The sequence below is a fragment of the Penicillium canariense genome (genome assembly GCF_028826845.1).
Source record: "Penicillium canariense strain IBT 26290 chromosome Unknown utg000002l_segment0_segment0, whole genome shotgun sequence".
Lineage (NCBI taxonomy): Eukaryota > Fungi > Ascomycota > Eurotiomycetes > Eurotiales > Aspergillaceae > Penicillium > Penicillium canariense.
Window position 1 is genome coordinate 3,019,600 of NW_026622729.1, and position 21,760 is coordinate 3,041,359.

Consider the following 21,760-nt stretch of genomic DNA (forward strand, 5'->3'; position numbering starts at 1 on the left):
GCTCATCTCCTCCTCCCCTCTGTGTCTGTTCCCCACACACACGCGCGCCCTCTCTCCGATCAACCACCCCCCAACTCCACCCTCCCTCTCACTGCTCTCGATCGCGGTCCACCTGCCTCACAACCCCCTCCCCGGGTTTCCTCCTGCCCATCGTTCGTCATGGCAGAGATCGAACCCAAGGCCCCGACCACGCAGGTCGGCACCGAAACCACCTCCTTTACCGACGAGATCCCCCGCCCGCGAGGATGGATGTACAAGCGCATCGGCGTTGGCAAGTACAATCTCGGCTGGTACGCCTCTCCCAAGTTCCAGCTGGGCATGGTCGCCTTCGTCTGCTTCATGTGTCCCGGCATGTTCAATGCGCTTAGTGGGCTGGGCGGCGGCGGCAAGGCCGATGCGAAGTTGGCCGATGATATGGTCAGTGAACCCCCTTTTAGATGCTGAACGCTGTAATGTGGTCGCGTGCGCTGGACCCCCGAGTCGCGACTAATTAAGCTGTCCGGATAGAATACCGCTCTCTACAGTACCTTCGCCGTCGTGGGTTTCTTCGCCGGCACGTTCGTCAACCGTCTGGGCGTGCGCGCCGCGCTTTCCTTCGGAGGCATTGGCTACTGCCTCTACGCGATTTCCCTCCTTGTCTCGGTCCACAAGTATGTCCCTGGATTTAACATTTTCGCTGGCGCATTGCTCGGAGTGTGCGCCGGTCTGCTGTGGGCTGCGCAGGGCACCATTATGATGTCCTACCCCCCCGAGCAGTCCAAGGGCCGCTACTTTTCCTGGTTCTGGGGTATCTTCAACGTCGGCGCCTGTATTGGCAGTCTGGTCAGTGCTGAACATTGCTCCCCGTGCGGAGTCTCCCGCACGCATCTTGCGCCGCAGGGGGCGGGAGTGCCAAACTTGGGGCTAATATTCATTTTCCTCCTTAGATCCCGCTCGGCGAGAACATTCACGTCAAGACCAACAGCACCGTCGGCGACGGCACCTACATCGCCTTCATTGTGCTCATGTTCTTCGGCGCTTGCCTGGGCCTGTTCATCTGCGATGCCGACAAGATTATCCGTGACGACGGCTCCAAGGTCATTCTGATGAAGAGCCCCAGCTGGTCCACGGAGATCTACGGTCTGTGGGAGACCATCAAGGCAGAGCCCTTCATCGTCCTGCTCTTCCCCATGTTCTGGTCCTCCAACTGGTTCTACACCTACCAGCAGAACGGCATCAACGGCGCCTACTTCGACACCCGCACCAAGGCCCTGAACGGTTTCTTGTACTGGTTCGCTCAGATCGTGGCGGCCGTCATTATTGGTCCCCTGTTGGACTCCAACCGCGTGCGCCGTAGCGTCCGCGCCAAGATCGCTTTCGGCGTCTTGTTCACCCTCACCATGGTGATTTGGGGCGGTGGCTATGCCTGGCAGAAGCACTACACCCGCGCGGATGTCAGCCAGGATGCTGTCGACGCGGGCACATTCACTCCATGGGACTGGACGACCAAGGGTTACCTGGGACCCATGTTCCTGTACTTCTTCTACGGCATGTACGACGCTGTCTGGCAGGGTGTTGTCTACTGGTACGTTTTGTCATCACGATCACTATAGTTTTCCCCGCCTCCCCCCAACAACAACACAGACTAGGTAACGCTAACATCGATTCGGACAGGTTCATGGGCGCCCTCGGCAACTCCGGCCGCCGCCTGGCCAACCTAGCCGGTTTCTACAAGGGCCTGCAGTCCGCCGGTGCCGCCGTGATGTGGTCCCTCGACAGCAAGAAGACTCCCTTCATGAACGAGCTTGCCTCCAACTGGGGCATCCTGTCCGGCTCCCTCATCATCGCCCTCCCCATCGTCTTCATGCGCATCAAGGATACCGTCCCGTTGGAGGATGACCTGGTCGGCACGGGCGAGACTATCGAAGATGTCCTCCCGGCAGAGGCGATTGCCGAGAAGCGCGCCGCCGGAGAGATCTAGGTTCGCTTCTGTCTGGGGGCTGGCCCCGGCGGATCGTACATCATGCATCATGCGCTTTCACGAATGAGATCTCTAGCGGACTTGACGGCTTTGATGGGGCCGTTGAGGAGGCCCTTTGCGGCAGTAATGCAATGACTCGATACGGGTTGTTAGGCGTGATGCTTTTTTCCCCCCCCCTTTTTATTTTAATTCGCGAGATGCATATTTTATCTCCAACATACCCAGTTTTTCGATGAATGAAAAGCAGTCATGAATCTTTTATGTTCTTTTAAACCGAATACCCTCTGTGTACCTACCCCTTAACGTGTGCTGTATTCGCCCGCGGGATTTCCCCCTTCCCCCCTTGTTGGTGCTGAAGGAATCACGGCTCTAAGTTTTCCTCCTTTTCCGCCTACTGTAATACATCCTCTATCGGTCTGCGCTGTGCTTGTGGAACCTGTGCGGCACAACGGTGGCACAGCTTCTACCACCCGTAAGCAGGAGAGACCACCGTAAACCCGGCAATCAGGATGGGGATGGGCACATGTGATGTGGCGTGGAGGGAAACCGTCGCCAGCAGGAGGAGCCCGAAACATGCACAGCATGGCGAACAGTCCCAGCCTCGGACTCGGTCCTCGCGAGTTGGGATTAGGTTTCTAGAACGGGAAAATAAAATAGATTAGGTTCGTCAGGGAATACTGTGCTGAGTCCATGAATTGGAATAGTATTGATATTGTCCCTAACACGAGCGAACAACGGACATACATGGAGGACAGCTGAAACCGGACCACGGCGAACAAGACAAGGCAGCACTAGACAATTGGTTTTGGGGGGGGAAGGGGTATTTCGCTTGTCGAGAAAAGAAAAGTGACGTGACACGACGCAGAGACAAAGAGAATAACGTCGGTAATTCAATTGCGCGGTCCTCGAACTCGATCCGTTGCTTCGCTCACTCATCGCTTTCCTTTCCCGCGGAGACGGAGAACGCCGGAGGACCAGACCTACAACGCGGGCTGTGCGACGCAAACCGCACCTCCTAGCAGGTCACCGGAGAATGGCGCATACTCCGAAGGAGCATGACGATGATAATGGTGCTAATGACGGAGAAACAGAGCAAACTCGGAAAGTGCCGAGAATGTTGTCTTGGTTGAGAAAGACCCAACAGAATCCACCCCGGTCGTGGTCAGTGCGCTGTCAGCAGAATCGGGAAATCGGACGGAATGCAGAGTGAATGCCTGCTATTTTCAGGGCCCGGCTCGTACTCCTGATCGGGGTTGGGCTATACGGGGACAAAGGATAGCTGGGTCAGAGAATGAGATGATCAAAGGGAACCATAATCTGTTTTGTTGGGGATTCCTGTTGCGCGAATCGAAAGAAGTGCACCGGTATGCGAGATTGGTAACAGAACAAAAAATTGAACATGGCAGCACTTCGAACAGGGCGGTATATCTTTCAGCGAGAAATACTCAACCCTCCAGAGACACATCTATTTCGTGATGAGGTTGAGATAATCAGCCACAATAAGGGTGACCATCCTGTCGATCCGGTCCAGTCAGTCAGCGTTCAGAGTGGGTCCAATAGTAGAAGAAAAGAAAGGAAATAAGTGGGGGCAAACTAACGCATGAGGAGCGATCCGCACATAGTACGTCCCAAAGCCCCGGTAAAAGCGCAACCATCCCTCATCCTTGACCACCTTGCGCGCGCAGTCCAGGACCCCCTTGTACGGCACCTTGCCCGTGGCCGGATCCTTCTGCTGCTTCTGCAGCCGCGTCTTGATAAAGTCGAATGGCAACGAGAGGAAGCTCGCGAAGAAGCCCGCGATCGCAGACGCCGCGAACGTCGTGGTCTGCGGCGACAGGCTCGTGTGCTGCTTTAGCTGCGCCTTGCTTTCCGCAAAGAACGTCAGCTGTCCCACGTTCAGCGCCATCGCGCGAATCACCGTGGGCAGCGCGCCGGCCCAGAGGGCCGTCAGGCCTTCCTGTTTCGGGATGCGGGTCAGCGCGTCGAAGACGGAGCGGTAGTTTGCGCGCTTCTCGGGGGGCTTGAGGCCGTCTGATTGCATGCGCACCAGGGCCAGGTCGGCGGGGTTGCCGATCATGGCGGCGATGCCACCGGCGGACAGGCCGGCGACAGCGCGCTCGGCGAAGGTCACTTTACGCTGTTGCTGGTCCGCTCGCGCGTTCAGGCGCTGCATGAGGGTGTCGAAGAAGCCCAGGCGCGCGGTGGTATAGACAGCCTGACGGAGAAGGCCAGCAGACAGGCCGGTGTAGAGGTCGAGGACTTTGCCGGAGGCGATGATCTCCTTGGTAATGCCCAGGGCGGAGGGCTTAGGGCCAGTGCGGGCGCCTTCGCCGGCTAGCTGCAGGCGCACCTTCACCATGTCGACGGGCTGAATCACGCTGGTGGCGGTCATGCCGGCGAGGCCACCGTTGATAAACGGGAGCGCGGCGCGCATGTAGGGGTGGTGCAGGATGGTCGAGGTGGTTTGCGCCGGGTGCTCGATGGCGGCCTTGGTGCTTTGTTGGGCGGAGACCGCCGCTTCGTGGGCGGACTCCTTGACCGGATTGGATGCCATGGTCGTGAGGGTTATGCAGAATAACCACACCAGATCTGGAGGAGAGGTGTTAGCTGGGGGTTAATGCGTGGTGGTGCTGCACTAGTGGCGTGGAGGGAAGAGAGATATGTAGACGTCGAGGTCGCAAGAACGGACGTGCATGACTGAGAGCGGGTAGAAGTACCACTGACCGAGGGAAGGTTCACGGCACACTCACCAGGCAGGGACTGAGATACAGACAGCGGAAGTTTCTTTCTCCTGGCTGTGAGCACGTTTTCTTTGGCGGGTTTAGAAGCCACGGCGTGACTGGACCGGACCAAGGACGCTTACCGATGACGTACCGCGATCGATACAATAGTTGAAGTGATGAAGCGATAGAGAGCGTAGCTAACAGACGAACGAGACGAGAAAAGGGATGAGGGGAGAGAAAAAGACAGGAGACGGAAGGTGCGGGGGGATCGTCCAGTCACCCGGTCATACACAAGGTCTTGGAAGGGCCGGCGGAGAGTGGCAGGTGGAAGTATCGGTACGGAAGTTGGAGTAGCACTGCGCGCCGAGCTAGAAGTAGAGTACTCCGGTGTCCGGACGCGGGGGTGCTGCTTGTCTATATAATGCTCTACCGGCTATCGCAGTCGTCAGAGCTGCTAGCTTGGTCAGCCGCCAGCTACCGTATGCTATCGCAGGATCCTGCTTTTGAGGATGAGGACCGAGAACAACCGAAGCTGAGTTCCGAGGCCTCGCTGGATCCGAGACTGACCCCTTTGACCGATCGTTTGCCGTGAAATGGGGTGCCTGGACCCTCAGCTACTCTAAGCTGAGTCTGAGTGGGACACGAGAATCAATAGGACAGTCCCGGGCCTAGGCTAACCCAGCATGACTGGAGCTCAGCGAAAATCCTAGTGGCATCCCCACTCGAGCGCGATGAGGTGGACCAATTGCGTTGATCAGATGCAGCGCTGCAGAGACGAGAATAACTGGCTGGACGCGAACGTCTCGCGGGTGAAATGCGGGGATGGAAGCTTGATGTCACGAGTCTTTCCCAGCAGACGCTCTTCTCAGCGGAAGATCCCTCTTAACAGCAGCAGCCGATCTCCTCCTCCTCCTCCTCCTTCTCCTCCTCCATCATCTGCCTTCCACACGCTCGCGCATTGCTAGCCCTTGCGTCCAGACGTCGCGCAACCATGCTTCTCGGCTCCACGTCATGGAGCCCGTGCTCCAGACTTGCGACGCATTAGTGGCACGAGCTAAACTCGGAACCCCACTGCGCCCCGCTAAGCCTCTTTCGGGGCCCAACGAGAACTGCTCGGGACTCCGCTCAACGGGCCTCTGTGCTCCTGTCCGAGGGAAACCACCCACACTAGAAGCATAACAGAAGAGCGGAGATCACGCGTGGCGCCTATGGAGACTCGGTACACTGAACAACGACTCCTGCAACCGTCCTGACACAGACTCGCCTACGGAGTACTTCCCTCCGGACGGGGCAGGATCTGGGCGGCACGGACACACCGGATGATCTATGTCGGCTATTCCATCTCTCCCTCTACAATATTTTCCCGCTGCCGCTCTCGGGACCGTATCCGAGAAACAGGCCCTGAAGCCACCATACAGACTGAGGATGCTAGCCAGATTGCCCAGGCACTACTAACAATGCCTCTCTGGGCACGGCAAGTGCCGAGGGCCCCCTGGAATCCTCCGAGCGCCCTCTTCAGCCCGCCGTCTGTTCGAAGATGACCGGCATTTCTGTTGATGGAAGGCACTGCATCAAGATGCCGTGATGTTTCAAGCCACCCGCGGATGGACTCAACTAAGATCCCAACGAGTAGAAGCGGGGCCATTGGAGCGCATACCTCGCGAGGAATGGGCCACTGCAGCCTGTCAGATGATGATGATGCTTGAGGAATGCCTTTCCTGGTGATTGTCTACATCCACCGGCCGAGGCCTAAGGTGTATACACCTATACCCCATCCTGGACCCCGATGTGCCTCGTAAATCAGGTAATCCTTCGCCGACGGTATCCGCCCATATCAGAACCGCAGTTGCTGCTGGGGTTGGCAACTATGGCCGTCGCGGAGGGCCATACACTGATCTGCAGGACCGGCAATGCACCCCAACCAAACATCCCGCCAGTCTAGCGAACCCAATTGAGTAATTGAGTACATACTCAACAAGCGCCCAAAACAGAGCCAACGCCAAAAAGCGGAATCCACCCGCCCCAACCCCTAGTCCCCCTTTGCTCGTCTCAGCATCCGCCGAAAGGGTTCTCCGGCATTTCGGAGAGCGTAGTCTGGCAGTTCCGACCTGGCCTCGGCACGTAGGGTCGGGAGCAGAGGGTATACCGGCGGCCACATGGGCCCGAGCATCTTCGGCGGGCGTAGAGCGGGTGTTATTGGTGGGAGGGTGGGGATGCCTCGGCCATGGTGGTAGATGGGGTGGGTTGGAAGAACTATACCTCGACATGGATGACTTTTAAAGCCACCGAAACAACCACATCAATCAAGTTATGAAACGAGTTATACATGGCCTTTTTTCTGTCCCCAGACGACTATGCATAAAGCTTCGTCGACCAGGGCCTCTCATCCCTCGGTGCATGGCACGCAGCACTGATAGCAGCACTAAAAGGCCCCGCCAGTGTGAGGTTCTGCCACTGATAGTACAGGAGTACAGGGGTCCATTGCTACCGGGGGCGCCTAGAACAACCATCCGTGCGCCGAATTAATTTCTTTCTGAGTTGGTATCATCCGGCCAAAATCCGGTATAACTATCTGATATGCCGGACTGATAGCCGGAAGGCGTCAAGATGGCATTGTTACCGCCTCCTCAACCGACGCGCAAAGTCCGCCAACATAACTGCCCTGCCCATCGCTCCAAGATCGAGGCAAGGTCTTTCAAACCTTCCGAAATCATCGTTCTATATAGTGTTACCTAACAAAAAAAAGGGGGGGGGGGGGGGGGAAGAACTCACCTTAGTGTTTGTTGTTGATGTTGGCAATGTTGATTCACGAAAGGAAAGACGAAAAGAGACTAGTGTCAAATTAAACAGTCTGTTAGGTATCGTACCGTCCATGATTATATCAGTTTAGTTGCTTAGGAGATAGGGGTCAACATAAGTTCAGAAGAAAAATGCAATCTACTCCGTTGTTATGTAGATACTTAGTGACTAGGACAACAAACGAGCTTATACAGCGGCGGCACCCCGATCGGGAAAATCGCGACCGCGACCTAAAATATAGTCTATATAGCTATAGTAGATTATTTATCGTGACTTGAAACCTATTTTTGAAACGCCCGCTATTGTCACCCCACTTAGATATTGTACCTATCTCTATCACCTCAACGACCGCCTCCCGAAATAGCGCTAGTATCCACTCTACTAGAGGGACCTTTATCTATAAATATCGACTTCCTCGTTTCGAATAGTCGTCTACGATACTCGAACTACAGTAGGACTATAACAATCCATATATAGCAATTCACAGGTCCTTGGTTTACGAGCTAAGTTACTTCTTGGTATAGTTTTGTAACCCTATGGTCTTCGGCTTAGTAGCGACTACCTATTGCTAGATAGAGTTGAAGCCAGCGCTAAGTCGGTTAATCGACATACCTGTGCCAATAACAGGCCTTGTATCTACAAGGCTCAGACTAGCCCTCGGGGCGGTCGCGGCCATTGGCTGGGGGCGAGATGCTCCGAAGGGCCCGATCGGGCGCAGGATCAGACTTGCTACGCATGAGCTTACCATGTACTCCGTTCTTAGTATACAATCTCACGGACAAGTCGCTCGCGAGTGCAACGAGCGCTTTTGTCGCGAAATCAACCGCTCGAAATACCCCCGGGTAATGTCCGAGGCAAACTGGTGCCAGGTCAAATTGCTGGGTACATTAGATGGAGTCGCAAAGCATTGTTCCAGGGCCGGCGTCGTCAAGTTCATGACGTCGAGGCTGATGTCGCTCGGCCCCGATGGCGATGCTATACTCGGTGGTTCCAAAGACAAGAAGACCATCGAATTGTACCAGCCGACATGAAAATCAGTACAAAGCCTCAGCCACATAGGATCCGGAGCATATACAGTCAAAACTCGCTATAACGAATCAATTATTTCACGCATGTAAATCGTTATAACCAGGGATTCGCTATATCAAACTACCCCCTATTATACATCAAAATAGCCTCGAATATCGCTCTGATGCCTATTATTGACCTCCTTTCTCTGCATATCCATCTCATCTTGCCGCAGGCGCCTAATATATGCAGTATCAGGCATTTCCTGCTGCTCATGAAACGATATCAGCCCTCGGAGCACGCGGAGTGCATCAGATAATTTAATCAACGGCTGTGTCTTAATATCCTGCCTAATATCTTCCTCATCAATATCGTCTATCTTCGGCCCCTGGATCTGTGACAAAACTAGCTCATCAATAGTATCGTATGTGTTATCAATATCTTCACCCACTGGATTTAGAAATTGGCTGATATCTATCACATTACGAATTAGAAGACGCTGAATATCCCCCAATATCTCTAAGCGTACTACAACGATATTAGTATTCACTTAGTCTGTCGATTTGTATAGACCTTTGCGAAAGCAGTTGGTGATAACCGAAGTAGTTATATTAAATTCCTATACCTTAATAGCCCAGCGAAGGGCTTTCAAGATATCTATAGTTGCTAGGGGATCTCTTCTAGCTTTATATTCCCAAAGTATATAGCGAACCTATTCCTTACGCTAATAGATCTTCTAAGTATTAATAATCCCTTAATCCAGCGGTTAATATTTACTCGTAGTATTCGGTAGAAGCTAGATAATCAAGGTATTTTATAATAGGACGTAAGATCTTTTAATTTGATTCACTACGGCTTTATGAGCGGAGAAATTATCTATTAAAAGAACGACTTTCCGGCTACTCATCCGCTTATCAACTAATATAGCTACTCGCTTATAATATCGGTAGTTATCTAAGCCGTACGATTATATCGCTAGTAGATATCGAGGGCTCGGAGATTAACCTAGGCAGCTTAGAACGCTCGCGGCTTTATAGCTCGTCCGATTACCCACAGTAGTAATTTCTCAGATCCATCGGCGTTAGTGCAGAACTTAATAGTAATACGCGCCTTCTCCTTCCGCCGACCAGGTAAAGAACGCGTAGAGAGGCTTCGATTAGTTATAAGCTTCTAAAACAGTCCAGTTTCATTACAGTTAAAGATATCCCGAGGCTGAAAACTTAAGAGAGCCTGTCAGATAGTATCTATCTCTTCCTCAGCGCTCGCTGCGCTCGCAAGCTCGCTATATTACTTATAGCTTTTGATACTACGGCGTTGCTAGAAGCCCCCTAGCCAACTATTGCTAAATATAGGCATCTCCTAGTCTTTGTATTCTACCAGATTCCTCCAAAAGAACTGTGCTTTCTCGCGGACTGTAGCACTAGTGATAGTGATATGTTGTTCGGCGCGTTATATCTACTCTAGTAGCGCATCTTCGAGCGCTAGCCAGTGCTCACTACGGTAACGTTACTGAGCTAGCCGTCGCTAGTGTTGTTCATCAAGGAAGGTATATCGCTTCGAGAGGATTTCGGAGACGGAGGAAAGGGCAATCGGTCGTTGGAAGGTGGTTTTAAACCAGTTACCAATAGCAATATTGGTCAGTGAAGGATGATCTCGCTTGTAGGCTCGCAGCGCCTTTTTCTGTTCGATAGAGATAGCTGAGCGTGATGGGGGAGGCATTTCGCTGGTTCGACAGAGATATTAGCCAATAGAAACGATGAAATAGCTGAGTAATCACCTGGGTATAACAGATATTGGGTAAAATTAGGTCGAATTCGCTATAGGGGGGATATTCGCTATATATATGGCAATTTGAATTTTTACCGGCGATGTGGGTCGTTATAGCCAGGAATTCGCTACAGCCAGGTTCGTTATACGAAGGATTGACTGTACAGTAAATGGAATGGCGTAGCCGTCATCATAAGAATAAGCCATAATGCGAGTCGATACCGACCAATGGCACGCTAATTCCGAATACTCGCACACCCGATGTCAAGCCATTGCCGCGGCGTATGGAACTCGTCGATATCCGGTCGAGTCAGAGCGACCAGTGTCTGCATGTAGTAGTTGCTTGCCGCGAGGATGCACGTACTCAGGACATCAATGATCAACCGGAGCGGAATGGACCATCACTTGGCTCGTGCGCAGCCACCCAGTAGATAACCACTTCCAGTGGGATATTCCTGCCTATACCAGCCGCAACGACGATGAAGACCAGGTTGATCAGGAGCATCATAGCCGACGCCTTGGCACATAGATACACGCCCTTAATCCAGCGGCGCTGTGATGGCTTGAATGATGTGCCATCTCTCTGTCTTTTCAGAGGCCATCTCGCTGCTTAATGCGCGCTCCTCGAGGAGCATATTAGCTTCATCAGCTTCCGACTTCTGCCTGGCTGGCGACTGCCTTGGTTTAGTCTTTCGTGACATGGACGACAAAGGCGCTCTTTTATCGCCAATATTCATTGATTCTGTCTCATCGTGTCAATTGTTTGAGACACCATGGTATCCCTTTGGTAAAAAGAAGGCTTGGATGCGTGAGACTGCGGGATCCCTCGAAGGCTGTAGGACCGCTTCGTTTTCCGACATAGGCTCCGACGTCGACCTGCTCTCGAGAAGTTATGCTCGAGAGCTCCGAAACCCCATTGATCGGGAATGGAAGGGTCGGCTTGAGATCGAGTTCGCTGATGGAGCCACAACCTGGACTAGTGGAGTAGTGCGAAACGTGTCGTGGGAAGTCTACCGCGACTTTCATGTGGATGATTTCTGCGTTGCCGTCGTGCTGGATAACGATCATATCTTTGGCATGTCTGTTTTCTTGACCCTTGCAAAGTATGTCTTCAATTTCAACATGGAAGAGGAGATACTCCAGCTCTGCAAGGCCCCGTCTGATGGGTCGATACGGATGGGACTTGGAACTTTTCTAGAAGATGATTTCAATAATTAGTGAGTTACAAGTGAACGTCAACACTGCTAACTGAAAGTCTATCAAGTCTTACAATGGTTTGATGGCAGTGAAACACGAGACACTTCGGGCCAGAAAAGAATCAAAGGGAGTTGGCAAGACGAGATCAGATTCGCGGCCAGATACCGGCCCTGCCGGAGGCTCAAGGTAGAAGAAACGAAAGGCACGGAGGAATATGTTGGACTTCTCGTGTGTTCGTTGAAACAGATATACCCACTTTAACAGCTTGTAGTGTCAAATGAGCTGTATATGCAAAAGCAGCGGATCTACGAAGCACTTGACAATTTTCATAAGATATCTGATTTCATTGGCTATTCTTAGGATAATCCATCGAGAAACTCCACTTCAGCCGATCGTCAAACATGTCCATCAAGATAGGTAAGGACAAAATAGAAAAAAGATAAAAAAGAAAATAGACGGAGGCGGAAAAAAAAAGGAAGAGAAAAAGAAAACCCATATCGGGAGAACAAGTGGGGGAATAAATCCTCACGCTCGTCCCGACCCAAGCGCAAGGGCGAAGATCCATAGAAAATAGATCATCAGGACCAAAGCAAACGCAGCACGCCATGCAAATGACTTAATGTCTGAAACAAGGAAAACAACATGCCAATTTTGTAAACATCCATCGGACCAACCCAGGCCCAAGCATCTACTGCTTGGTTTGGGGAGCGGCCGCCAGAACCTCGGGGGTGGCCTCGTCAGAGTACTTCTTGAAGTTCTCGTTGAAGAGGTTGCCCAGCTTGTTGACCTCGTCAGAGAAGGAGGTGGAAGCGGTCCAGCTGTTCTTGGGGTTGAGGAGCTCGTTGGGGACACCGGGGCAGGCCTTGGGGACGGGCAGGTTGAAGACATCGTAGATCTCGTACTCGGCGTTGGCGAGTTCGCCAGAGTGGATGGCGTCCAGGATAGCACGGGTGTACTTGAGAGGGCAGCGCTTGCCGCCGGTGGTAGCACCGGCGCCGACCCAACCGGTGTTGAGCAGCCAGGCGTTGGCCTTGTGCTCCTTGATCTTCTCGGCGAGCATGGAGGCGTAGCGCATGGGGTGCAGGGCCAGGAAGGGCTGGGCAAAGCAAGAGGAGAAGGTGGCCTGGGGCTCGGTGACACCGTCCTCGGTACCAGCCATCTTGGAGGTGTAACCCGAAATGAAGTGGAACATGGTCTGCTCGGGAGTGAGCTTGGAGATGGGGGGCAGGACACCACGGGCGTCGCAGGTGAGCAGAATGATGTTGGTGGGGTGGTTGTCGCTCACGCAGGGAATCTTGGCGTTCTCGATGTACTCGATGGGGTAGGCGCAGCGGGTGTTCTCGGTGAGGGAGCAGTCATCGTAGTCGACAACACGGGAGATAGGGTCGAACACAACGTTCTCGAGGACGGAGCCGAAACGGATGGCGTTGAAAATATCGGGCTCCTTCTCGGCGGAGAGACCAATGCACTTGGCGTAGCAGCCACCCTCGATGTTGAAGACACCCTTGTCGGTCCAGCAGTGCTCATCGTCACCGATCAGCTTACGCTTGGGGTCGGCGGACAGGGTGGTCTTGCCGGTACCGGACAGACCGAAGAAGACGGTGACATCGCCCTTCTCACCCTCGTTGGCCGAAGAGTGAAGGGTCAGGACGTTGTGCTTGACGGGCATCTCGTAGAAGAGGACGGTGAAGACACCCTTCTTCATCTCGCCGGCGTACTCAGTACCCAGGATGATCATCTCCTTCTCGGCGAAGTTGATGGCCACGGAGGTGGCGGAGGTCATACCCTCAGTGAAGCGGTTGGCGGGGAACGAACCAGCGTTGTAGATGACATAGTCGGGGTGGAAGTGCTCGAGCTCCTCCCGAGTAGGGCGGATCAGCATGTTGCGCATGAACAGGGCGTGGTAGGCGCGAGCGCAGACAACGCGAACGCTGATGCGGTAGCGCTCGTCCCAGCCGGCATAGCCATCGATGACATAGATGCGGTTACGGGTGTTCAGGTAGTCGACAGCACGCTCACGGTTGATGCGCCAGACCTGCAGGGTGCATTGTTAGTAAATGACGTCATGCATGTGAGAGCCTCGGTCCGGTGGGGAAGTGGCGACTGAGCCGAGCAATGCGGGAAAGTGCGAGGGGTAAGAGGGTTGGTGATGCGCCGAAGAGGGACTTGATAGTATCTCCATCAAGACATCCTCGGCGAAAAGGAATGCACCAAGCAGACTGCCAGAAAAGCTTGACCCCCAGACTGCACGTGCCAGGCATTCTGAGTGGAGCCAGGATCGGCCGCATCTGCAAGGGCCCTTCACCATGCAGACCAGGCAAATATGCAATGCGACGAGACAACCAAAAAATCACGCATAGCGGGAAAAAGTGCAACTGCAACTTACATCAGGAGTCATGGGCTTGTTGACGGGTCCCCACCAGATCTGGTCTTCGGAGGACTCCTCCTTGACAATACGCTTGTCGGAGGGGGAACGGCCAGTCTTCGCGCCCGAGTAAGCGCTCAGAGCACCGCTGGAAGTGATGGCAGTGCCGGTCTCGTAGACGAGGGCATCCTCATAGAGGGCAGGGACAGAGGGGTTGGCAATCTGTTACACGGAGCGGTTAGTGACTGTGAAAAGCACTTCGCCAACGACCATGTTGAGTCTCAAGCGTAAGGACAGGGAAGGATCTTCCTTACAATAGCGACCCGGTCATAGTCAATGTGCGCAGTCTCGTGGAGCTCCTCCTCCAGCTCGGTGTGACTCTTGACAGGCCTGTATAGACGAGCAGAAGGTTAGCGACGAGGTCAGATGGGGCCGACGAGGTGGGGGGCGGCCAAGAGAAAAACAAAGTGGAGCGACGTACAGGACACCGCCAGGGTGCAGCGCAGTGCGATTCACAGATGCGGCAACCATGTTTCTGAGTGAAGTGGAATGGTAGTTATTGTTGCGTTGTTTCGCAAGTTGCTGTTGAAAGAAATCCGCAGCCAAAGGACCTGGGGAGGCCGGGCGCTCAGGGGGTATATAATCCTTTCCAGCAGGGGCCATCGTCTCGTTAGACACTTGGTATGAAGGAGGTTTCTCCACAGTTCCACGGGTGATGTCGGGGCTGAACGCCGAGCTGAAGCGGCGGATGCGGCGATGGAGGGCGGTTGCCGTGGATTGTCAGAGCCTAATGCTTGGGGAGGCGCAGGTCCGACTTGTCCCGAACGGCGGTAGGGCGAGTGTGGACACGAATTGGAGCCGGAAGGGGAGAGCGTTCGGGTAAAACAAGGAGGGGGAAATGGTAGAGCCAGTAAGAAGTAAGGGCGTATGCGTAGTCCAGGCCCTAGAAAAGACGCAGGTTGCGAACAGCTATGGAGGGGTGGTCGTGGTAATGGTGCGATTGGAGTTGGGTGGCGGTAGCGAGAAAAGATCATGCTTTTTATCCCCAACTACAAAGCCCAGACTATAGAGTCCCGCTGTCTACCTAGGTTCAACGAATCTTGTACTGGTCAATCATCTTGTGCATTGCCGAAGTCTGTCTGGCTGCAAAACCAAGCTACGGACGAGAGGAAGAGAGGAATGACGCGCGATGACTTCACCAGTGGTATACCTCCATACATCCTTCGACCGTCCCGGCTTTCGACCTGCCATCGACGGGGCTAAACCCGAGTGAGAAAATCGCGGGGGATTATGTCAGCGTCGATCCCGTGGTCACCTGGGTTTTTCGAGCCAATCGGCCGTCTTTGGCCGCTCAAGGCCCTTGAATTTTCTCGGCTTCCCTCGCCCCGAGTATTCGTATCGGAAGGCCGTGGAGAAGGAGGCCCAGCGACGAAAACCCCCGTCTTCCCGAATGACGACAAGGACCCGGCTGCGCAGGTCGGAACCTATGCTGGGAACAGCAGGATCATCCGCCCGCACGCCCCCCAATTACTCCAATAACGGCGTTTACCAGCCGAGGCTGATGCATCTGCGACATCGATCGCGGCGCAGCCGGCCAATCACAAGCCCCACATTTCCACCTTTTCCGCCTCTCAAGGATGGTCGGGTGGGCAGAAGACATTGCCGCTGGGTCCTGTCCCTTGTTTTCGCCGCCTGCACGATAATCGCAAATTCCCGGGCGGTGCCATAGTGCAATGAGATCGAGGCACCGAAGGGCCGCGGGCCGATAGGTGGTACCTGGTTCCCCGCCAGCTCGGAGTATACGATCCATACAAATCCCTTCAAGCTCATGCATATTACGTGCCATATTCGGTCTCGGCCCAAATAGTTTCTGGTTTCATGCCCAAGGAAAGAAATCCCTCAAGTGACGGAGGAATGGAAACAAGCGGTCTGCAAATGCTGAAACCCATCTGGAATTCCCGTTGCGCCTGTCCTGGATTCACCCGGTCGCTCTGCTACGGAGGGGACCACTCGGCCCCCGTGCGGGATGAGTGTGGCTTTGCTCCGTCCAGCATTCACAATCCCAGCAAACCCCAGATCCTCTTTGCCGATGGTTAGCGGCGGATCCCGACCCGGCTGCGGCCTCGGGCAGACGAGACCTCGAATTTCTTGCCTGTGCAGCTGCTGTGTCCATTTTTCACTTGGGGCATGCAGATGCCAGTGGAACCGATCGTCGTCGCCCTTGTTTTTTGCGCGATTTGTTTCATTTGCTTACGGAGGTTCTATTCCTGGCATTCAGCTGATCAAGTGTGACTCGTTTGTAAAATTTCTGCACTTGCGCGTGACTCGGTTGCTGGATAGTTAGTTTGTTAGTGTGTTGGTTACGAGCCTGGCGGAGTCTGGACCATACCTTTTTTAGGCTCGGCTTGGGATTCACAATGCGCTCGCTGGCGTTTCCCTCAGGCCCAATGGAGCAAGGGCGGGTGGAGAAGGGGTTCGCCCCTGGCCCTCCGCAAAATGGCAGTCACTCCGGAGAACGTGGTCCTCTCCTATCGCCTCGGATTGTCTTCAATTGTACTACTCATAGGACCGCGACTTGTCTCTATAGGATCCGACGACGAACATCGTTTCGGTCTCTTTCGCACCCGGTTATTTCCTCGTCATCTCGGTTCCCGGATCAACTTCCGGGTCAACATTCATCAACATGAAGCCTCGTGCGCCGTCCGTCGGCACCCCGCCTGCGGCATCGCTCTAGTATCGGTTGCCAATCACGTCGGTCTCTCCAACTTCCTAATTCACCCGTGATATGGTTCTTGCTTTCCATTCGCATCTCAACCTATTAGACGGCCGGGCTGCCCAACTAGCACGGGCGGTTTCGAAACGGCCTGGGCCGAAATGCGGAATAGGGCACAACTGATCGTCTGGCCTCCTAATTTCCCCGAGGTCAACCCCCCTTCAGAGCGAGCCTCACGTCATCGCACTTCCGCGCCGGCGTATTCCTAATGGTCGGCAGTCTAGGTCGGCCCCCCCAATATCCGATATGCACCCCCTCCCCCTCAAGAGGTATATATTACGATAAGAAGGTGCCTCGACTCGCTCGGGAATACCCCAAGGGCTCCTGGGCCTCCGAGGCAGATTCTCTTGGCGTCTTGGCTGTCCGGGGAAGCTGTCGCGTGGCTCGCAGATGCGGGGTAGAGCGTGGAGGGGATTCCTCTACCGAGTTACGTGCAGCCAGCCCAGTGGCATCGTGACCTGATGGCCGGATGTTGTGGGCCAGCGCATTGTCTCATCGGCTACATGCTAATCTGCTGAGTAGAAACGGCGGCCATTATTACCGGGGACCCGCGCGCTATTCTTCTTGGACGACAAGGACTGCGTCCTGGTTTATTCGTAAACACTACCAACCTAAATTTATGATCTACACAAACAATGCTACATAACATACTCCGTAGAGCCGACAAATTTCATTCCGTAATGGGGTCAAACGGGACCTCCCCACCTCTCAAACTGAACTTGATCCCACCCCGCACCTACCTACTCCATACCCCGACTTCCGGATATGAGGAAAAGGGATCGTATATATTAATAGGTAGGTATAGTCACGGAGTTCTGGGAAAGCGCGGAGAGGGAAGCCAATTTTTTTGGTATAATCTCCAAATGAGAGAACTATATATATTCGCATGTTATCCACCCGTTGCTGACGTGAAGATAGCCACACTAAGCCCACCCCGACACCTTGGACGGCAAGAATGACAACATACACCACTATATGCGTTCTTAGGCTGAAGAGTAGATCTAAACCTACCCGGAGGTCACCAAAAGCCCAACGCGCAGGAAGCAAAAGGTGCTTTACGAAGACTGGAGCATGTTAGCCTCAGCATTTGGCCATTTTTGATAGTTGGATAGCTAAAACTCACCCTCGGCAGGTTTACCGGTAGCTCAAGTACAAGATGAAAGCAATATTATACTTGCAAGTTCGGAATCGCACTAGGGTAAATACATCCCCGAACGGGCGGGAGTCAATACGAACCTAAGAACCCCCCTCTCGGAGAGAAACACATCTTCTACTGTCTTGTTGAGCTCATCGTCATAACACATGGAATTCAAGACTGAATACAAAAGACGAGGGGGGCCTGGCTATAGAATACTTCTATTCTAGCCAATATTAGTATGAACCGCCCTAAACTCCGCTTATAAGCTGAATCGACCGTCAGTGGGAGGACTCTTCTTTTGCATGTGCATCTTTATCTGCTGGAGTCTTCAATGACTCACAACTGTGTCTCCAGTAATCAACGTCTCCTGAGTATCGCCAGCAGTTTTGCACCTATTGCACCGGACCTCAAGTGGACTAGTGCCAGCCAACTCGCAAAGGTGAGTGGTCAAAGTCGCCCCACTCCAAAGTTTATGCTCGCTTCGAACTGCCCTCCATCAGGAAATGACATCAGAAATCAGTGCGTGGGCTGGACCCAAATGAATATTAGTGTCAAAAAGAGTAGAATGAACTTCACTTTGTACTAACCAACCATCTAGCCCCGCCAACAATTCTATCCGTCCTTCGCGGGACTCCTAATCGCGTGTTTGGTTTGGTTGCAATATTTTCGCCTCTCGGAGTTGGGCCGGCCGAGGAGTGGTCTGCCCGCTTGATTAAAAATCCGCCTCATAGGAGACAATCCAACGAGGCCTCCGCCAACGTTACATTCTAACCTGCCTTCCTGGTTGTTCTGATGTCCACATTACCTCCAAGGCTAGGAGACAGGATGGAAGCCAAACTTCTACCACATTGACACTCCATCAACGGACCCAAGGATACCTCAGAAGCGACTGATTTATTCTCAGCGAGGACTGTGCCGTCGCACCTGAGCAGCTTTTCTATCAAGACAATAGCAGTATCCAGATCTGATACTTTCTGGGCACATGGGACCTTTTCCAAAATCTCTGCCTCTGTCAATCATTACTTGACTTTGTCATGAACTCCAGAGCAAAAAAGACTGACCGGGAGACAAGAACACGATCTCGCCAAGGCTGCGCGCCCTGTCGCCAGAGCAAGGTGAAATGCGACGAGCAAAAGCCAGTTTGCACCAGATGCTGGCAGAAGGATCTGCCTTGTTCCAAAGATGAAATAAGACTCAAGTGGGAGTCTGATTTCCAAGACCGCGGAATCGCGTTTGGCAGATCTGGCATTTGGAGCAAATCCCATGAAAAAAGTCGGACCCGAAAAGAAACTGCCGGATCGCCTCGGTTTCCACCAGAGGGGACGACATGGCTGGAAACACCCGAGATTCAATCCTGGGCCTTTGTCAGTAGCGACATAGCCTTAGTCCGACGCCTCTATGACGAAGAGGAAAACCATATTGAACCACGTCTTTTGCGGGCCTGCGAAAGGGGAATGCACGCCTATAAGCAGGACGTAATATCTCAGGGACCTCACTTATCCTTTCTGTTACCTGCCTCATTCCGATCTCCAGGGTTCGCAGAATTTGGAACCCCGAACATACAGCCATCTCTCTCCCTATTTCCGTCCTTTAAGGAACTAGGAAACCCGGTATTATTCGACTATTATATCAATCAAATCTGTCCACGGACAGCCCCCAGCCCTACCTCGCAGTCTCCCTTCGCATCTATCATTCTTCCATATTGTCTTTCCGCAACCGCAACGGTCCTAAAAGCGATCCAGGCAGTGGCGGCCTGCCATTGGTCCCAATACGACGCACGATACAGCAGACTTGGCCTGCAACTGAAGTCTAGAGTTCTGTTCGAATTGAGGAAACAACTAACCACCCAACCACATTCTCTTGTCTCAGAGGACCCAGAAGTCTTGGTAATCGTGATGCTGTTGTGTCTCTTTGAAATTGTGGATCATTGTGATTGGCAGTGGATATTGCATCTTCAAGGCGCGAAAGACATCATTCGCCTTCGAAGACGGCAACGACAATTGCCAACCAGCCCCTCATCTAGCCAACAGCAAGATTCAGTTTCCACGTTTGTGGAGCTTTTTTTGCCTTCCAGGATGTTATGGGACGCACAGCCTGTGCAAAGGCAGACCTGTTCGGAGCTAGCTACTGGGATGAAAAAGATACGGTTATCAACGGATGGATGGGCTGCAGCCCGGCCCTCGTCTCTATATTATTCGCGGTCATGGACCTCAGCCGTTCACGACACCTCATGGCCTCGGATTCGGACAGGATGACTTTCGGTATCAAGGCTTCTGCTTTAAACAGCAGGCTTCAAGGCCTCACTCAACAGCTCAACACCAACGTCGAAGACGCAACCCTTGAGCGAATCGCTGCGCTCAAGAAGCTCGCTTGCCATGTCTACCTTCACTGCGCATTGCATGATGGCAGACCGACTGATTTCATGATTAAGACTCATGTACGAGAAATCCTCAAAGGGATCCTCGATCTTATCGAGCAGAACTCAGCCTCTCATGTCATTTGGCCCCTGTTTGTGGCGGCCGTAGAGTTGGATCCACTTGACTATGAGCTTTGGTCTGACCCAGACACGGGAGCGGTTACCGATGGGAGAAAACTTGTGTTGGATCTACTCGCCAGGATAGCCAAAGTCAGTGTCTCCAGTGTTTCTCGGACACGTTCGGTCATTGAGCAAGTGTGGCAAACCCGGGACTTCCATCTGTCCAAGGCTGCTGGGTCGATTCGAACGCCGTTCCATAGTTTGAATGACTGGGAACAAAATGTCGTGCCACTGAGCGATGCTCTGAGCTTAGTATGAACCTCTTGCTTAATATACACTCGAAAGACTGTCAAGTCTTCGAAATTGGCATGAATTTATTCGAGAGATATCTGATTGTAAACATGCATTGGTAGATATAATCTGCTGATTGCGTTGTTAGCATCGAGAAACCTAGACTGTCATGGTCTTGACTATTAATAAAAGCTATCAAAGACGTTACCAAAATAAGTAAGATATTGTGATGCAAATTTCAAACTCTTCGAGATGTGCAAGGAAGCCTTTTATGTGCCCAAACAAACAGGTTCAAGCCCGCAATCATCTACCATAGAATAATGCCATCCTTAGTAGCACCCTCATCCCTCCATTTATTCAGCTTCCCTTTCACCTGCTCCGCTGCAAACTGAGCATAGCCTGGTCCAGGGGGAGGATCATTGGGGCCAGGCTTCCTGTTCGGATCGCCAGTAATCCAAGCCACAGGGTGGACATTACTTCCATCGCTTGCCTTGCGAAACTGTTCCACTTCTGTTATATCATATCCTCGCCCAAAAATGACGGCACGCGCGGTCTTGCTGTAATTCTGCGTGCCCACGCCACTCTCATCAGCGGACTGAGGCTTCTGGCCCGACAGAAGGCGAGGAATGTCACTCAAGCAAGCCTCGTTCGTCGTAATGAAATGAACAACTTATCCATTGGTCATGATTAGACTGGTCGTGACAACCTTTGCATACGCTGCCATTGGTGGAGAAATACCTTCATATTCAGGAAGCAATAGCTCTGCCACAGGCTTCCCTACCTCGGCACGTCTGCCACATAGCACCACCGGCAGTGGATTCGGCAGCGAAGCCATAGTTGATAGTTAAATAAAGATAGACGAGTTGAAGCTCTTGAAGACGTGGTGCAGAAAGTTGAAGCTTGTTTCGGGCAGTTTTGCTTTCCCCGCCACCACCCCGCTATTTATAATCTGACGCAAAGTTCGGCCCCCAGTTTCACCCTATTGATAATCCAATGTCAGATCCAGGCTAGAAGCTCATAGTCAACAGACCAAATGATGTTAGTGCTGACTGTTCCTCTCTCGGGGATTCGTACGTCCTCGGCCTATGGCCACCATGACTTCTGTCATCCAAGGGCTCATATATTTGGAAGCAGCCTCTTGGCGTGCGAAAATACGAGAGCTACTAGACCCAGTTGAGGGATTCTTGGGTTGTCCATCCTATCGATGCATACCCTGTTTGCTGAATAAGGCGGTGATGATCGACAAAGGTGATGCTAGTACGG

At 52.9% G+C, this 21,760-nt stretch overlaps 7 protein-coding genes across 7 annotated transcripts; 4 read left to right on the top strand and 3 right to left on the bottom strand.

Moving 5' to 3' along the window:
• Window positions 1-159: 159 nt before the first annotated feature.
• Window positions 160-1,960, top strand: N7482_004291 (DUF895 domain membrane protein; the record flags this gene model as incomplete). The annotated part of the gene is made up of 4 exons (XM_056686416.1): window positions 160-417; window positions 508-822; window positions 927-1,564; window positions 1,654-1,960. 4 exons carry the CDS (start codon window positions 160-162, stop codon window positions 1,958-1,960), a joined length of 1,518 nt encoding a protein of 505 aa, XP_056545158.1.
• A 1,465-nt stretch (window positions 1,961-3,425) lies between these two features.
• Window positions 3,426-4,514, bottom strand: N7482_004292 (putative mitochondrial dicarboxylate carrier protein; the record flags this gene model as incomplete). The annotated part of the gene is made up of 2 exons (XM_056686417.1): window positions 3,426-3,474; window positions 3,559-4,514. The coding sequence occupies 2 exons, from the start codon at window positions 4,512-4,514 to the stop codon at window positions 3,426-3,428; spliced, it is 1,005 nt and encodes a 334-aa protein (XP_056545159.1).
• Window positions 4,515-8,327: 3,813 nt separating this feature from the next.
• N7482_004293 (uncharacterized protein) lies at window positions 8,328-8,513 on the top strand (the record flags this gene model as incomplete). Its single annotated transcript, XM_056686418.1, has 1 exon — window positions 8,328-8,513. The coding sequence occupies one exon, from the start codon at window positions 8,328-8,330 to the stop codon at window positions 8,511-8,513; it is 186 nt and encodes a 61-aa protein (XP_056545160.1).
• Window positions 8,514-10,956: 2,443 nt separating this feature from the next.
• On the top strand, window positions 10,957-11,475 carry N7482_004294 (retropepsin-like aspartic protease; the record flags this gene model as incomplete). The annotated part of the gene is made up of 1 exon (XM_056686419.1): window positions 10,957-11,475. One exon carries the CDS (start codon window positions 10,957-10,959, stop codon window positions 11,473-11,475), a length of 519 nt encoding a protein of 172 aa, XP_056545161.1.
• A 667-nt stretch (window positions 11,476-12,142) lies between these two features.
• On the bottom strand, window positions 12,143-14,482 carry acuF (phosphoenolpyruvate carboxykinase PCK1; the record flags this gene model as incomplete). Its single annotated transcript, XM_056686420.1, has 4 exons — window positions 12,143-13,489; window positions 13,841-14,041; window positions 14,134-14,209; window positions 14,301-14,482. The coding sequence occupies 4 exons, from the start codon at window positions 14,480-14,482 to the stop codon at window positions 12,143-12,145; spliced, it is 1,806 nt and encodes a 601-aa protein (XP_056545162.1).
• A 5,451-nt stretch (window positions 14,483-19,933) lies between these two features.
• Window positions 19,934-20,524, top strand: N7482_004296 (uncharacterized protein; the record flags this gene model as incomplete). The annotated part of the gene is made up of 1 exon (XM_056686421.1): window positions 19,934-20,524. One exon carries the CDS (start codon window positions 19,934-19,936, stop codon window positions 20,522-20,524), a length of 591 nt encoding a protein of 196 aa, XP_056545163.1.
• Window positions 20,525-20,804: 280 nt separating this feature from the next.
• On the bottom strand, window positions 20,805-21,332 carry N7482_004297 (uncharacterized protein; the record flags this gene model as incomplete). The annotated part of the gene is made up of 2 exons (XM_056686422.1): window positions 20,805-21,166; window positions 21,236-21,332. The coding sequence occupies 2 exons, from the start codon at window positions 21,330-21,332 to the stop codon at window positions 20,805-20,807; spliced, it is 459 nt and encodes a 152-aa protein (XP_056545164.1).
• Between the last annotated feature and the right edge of the window lie 428 nt (window positions 21,333-21,760).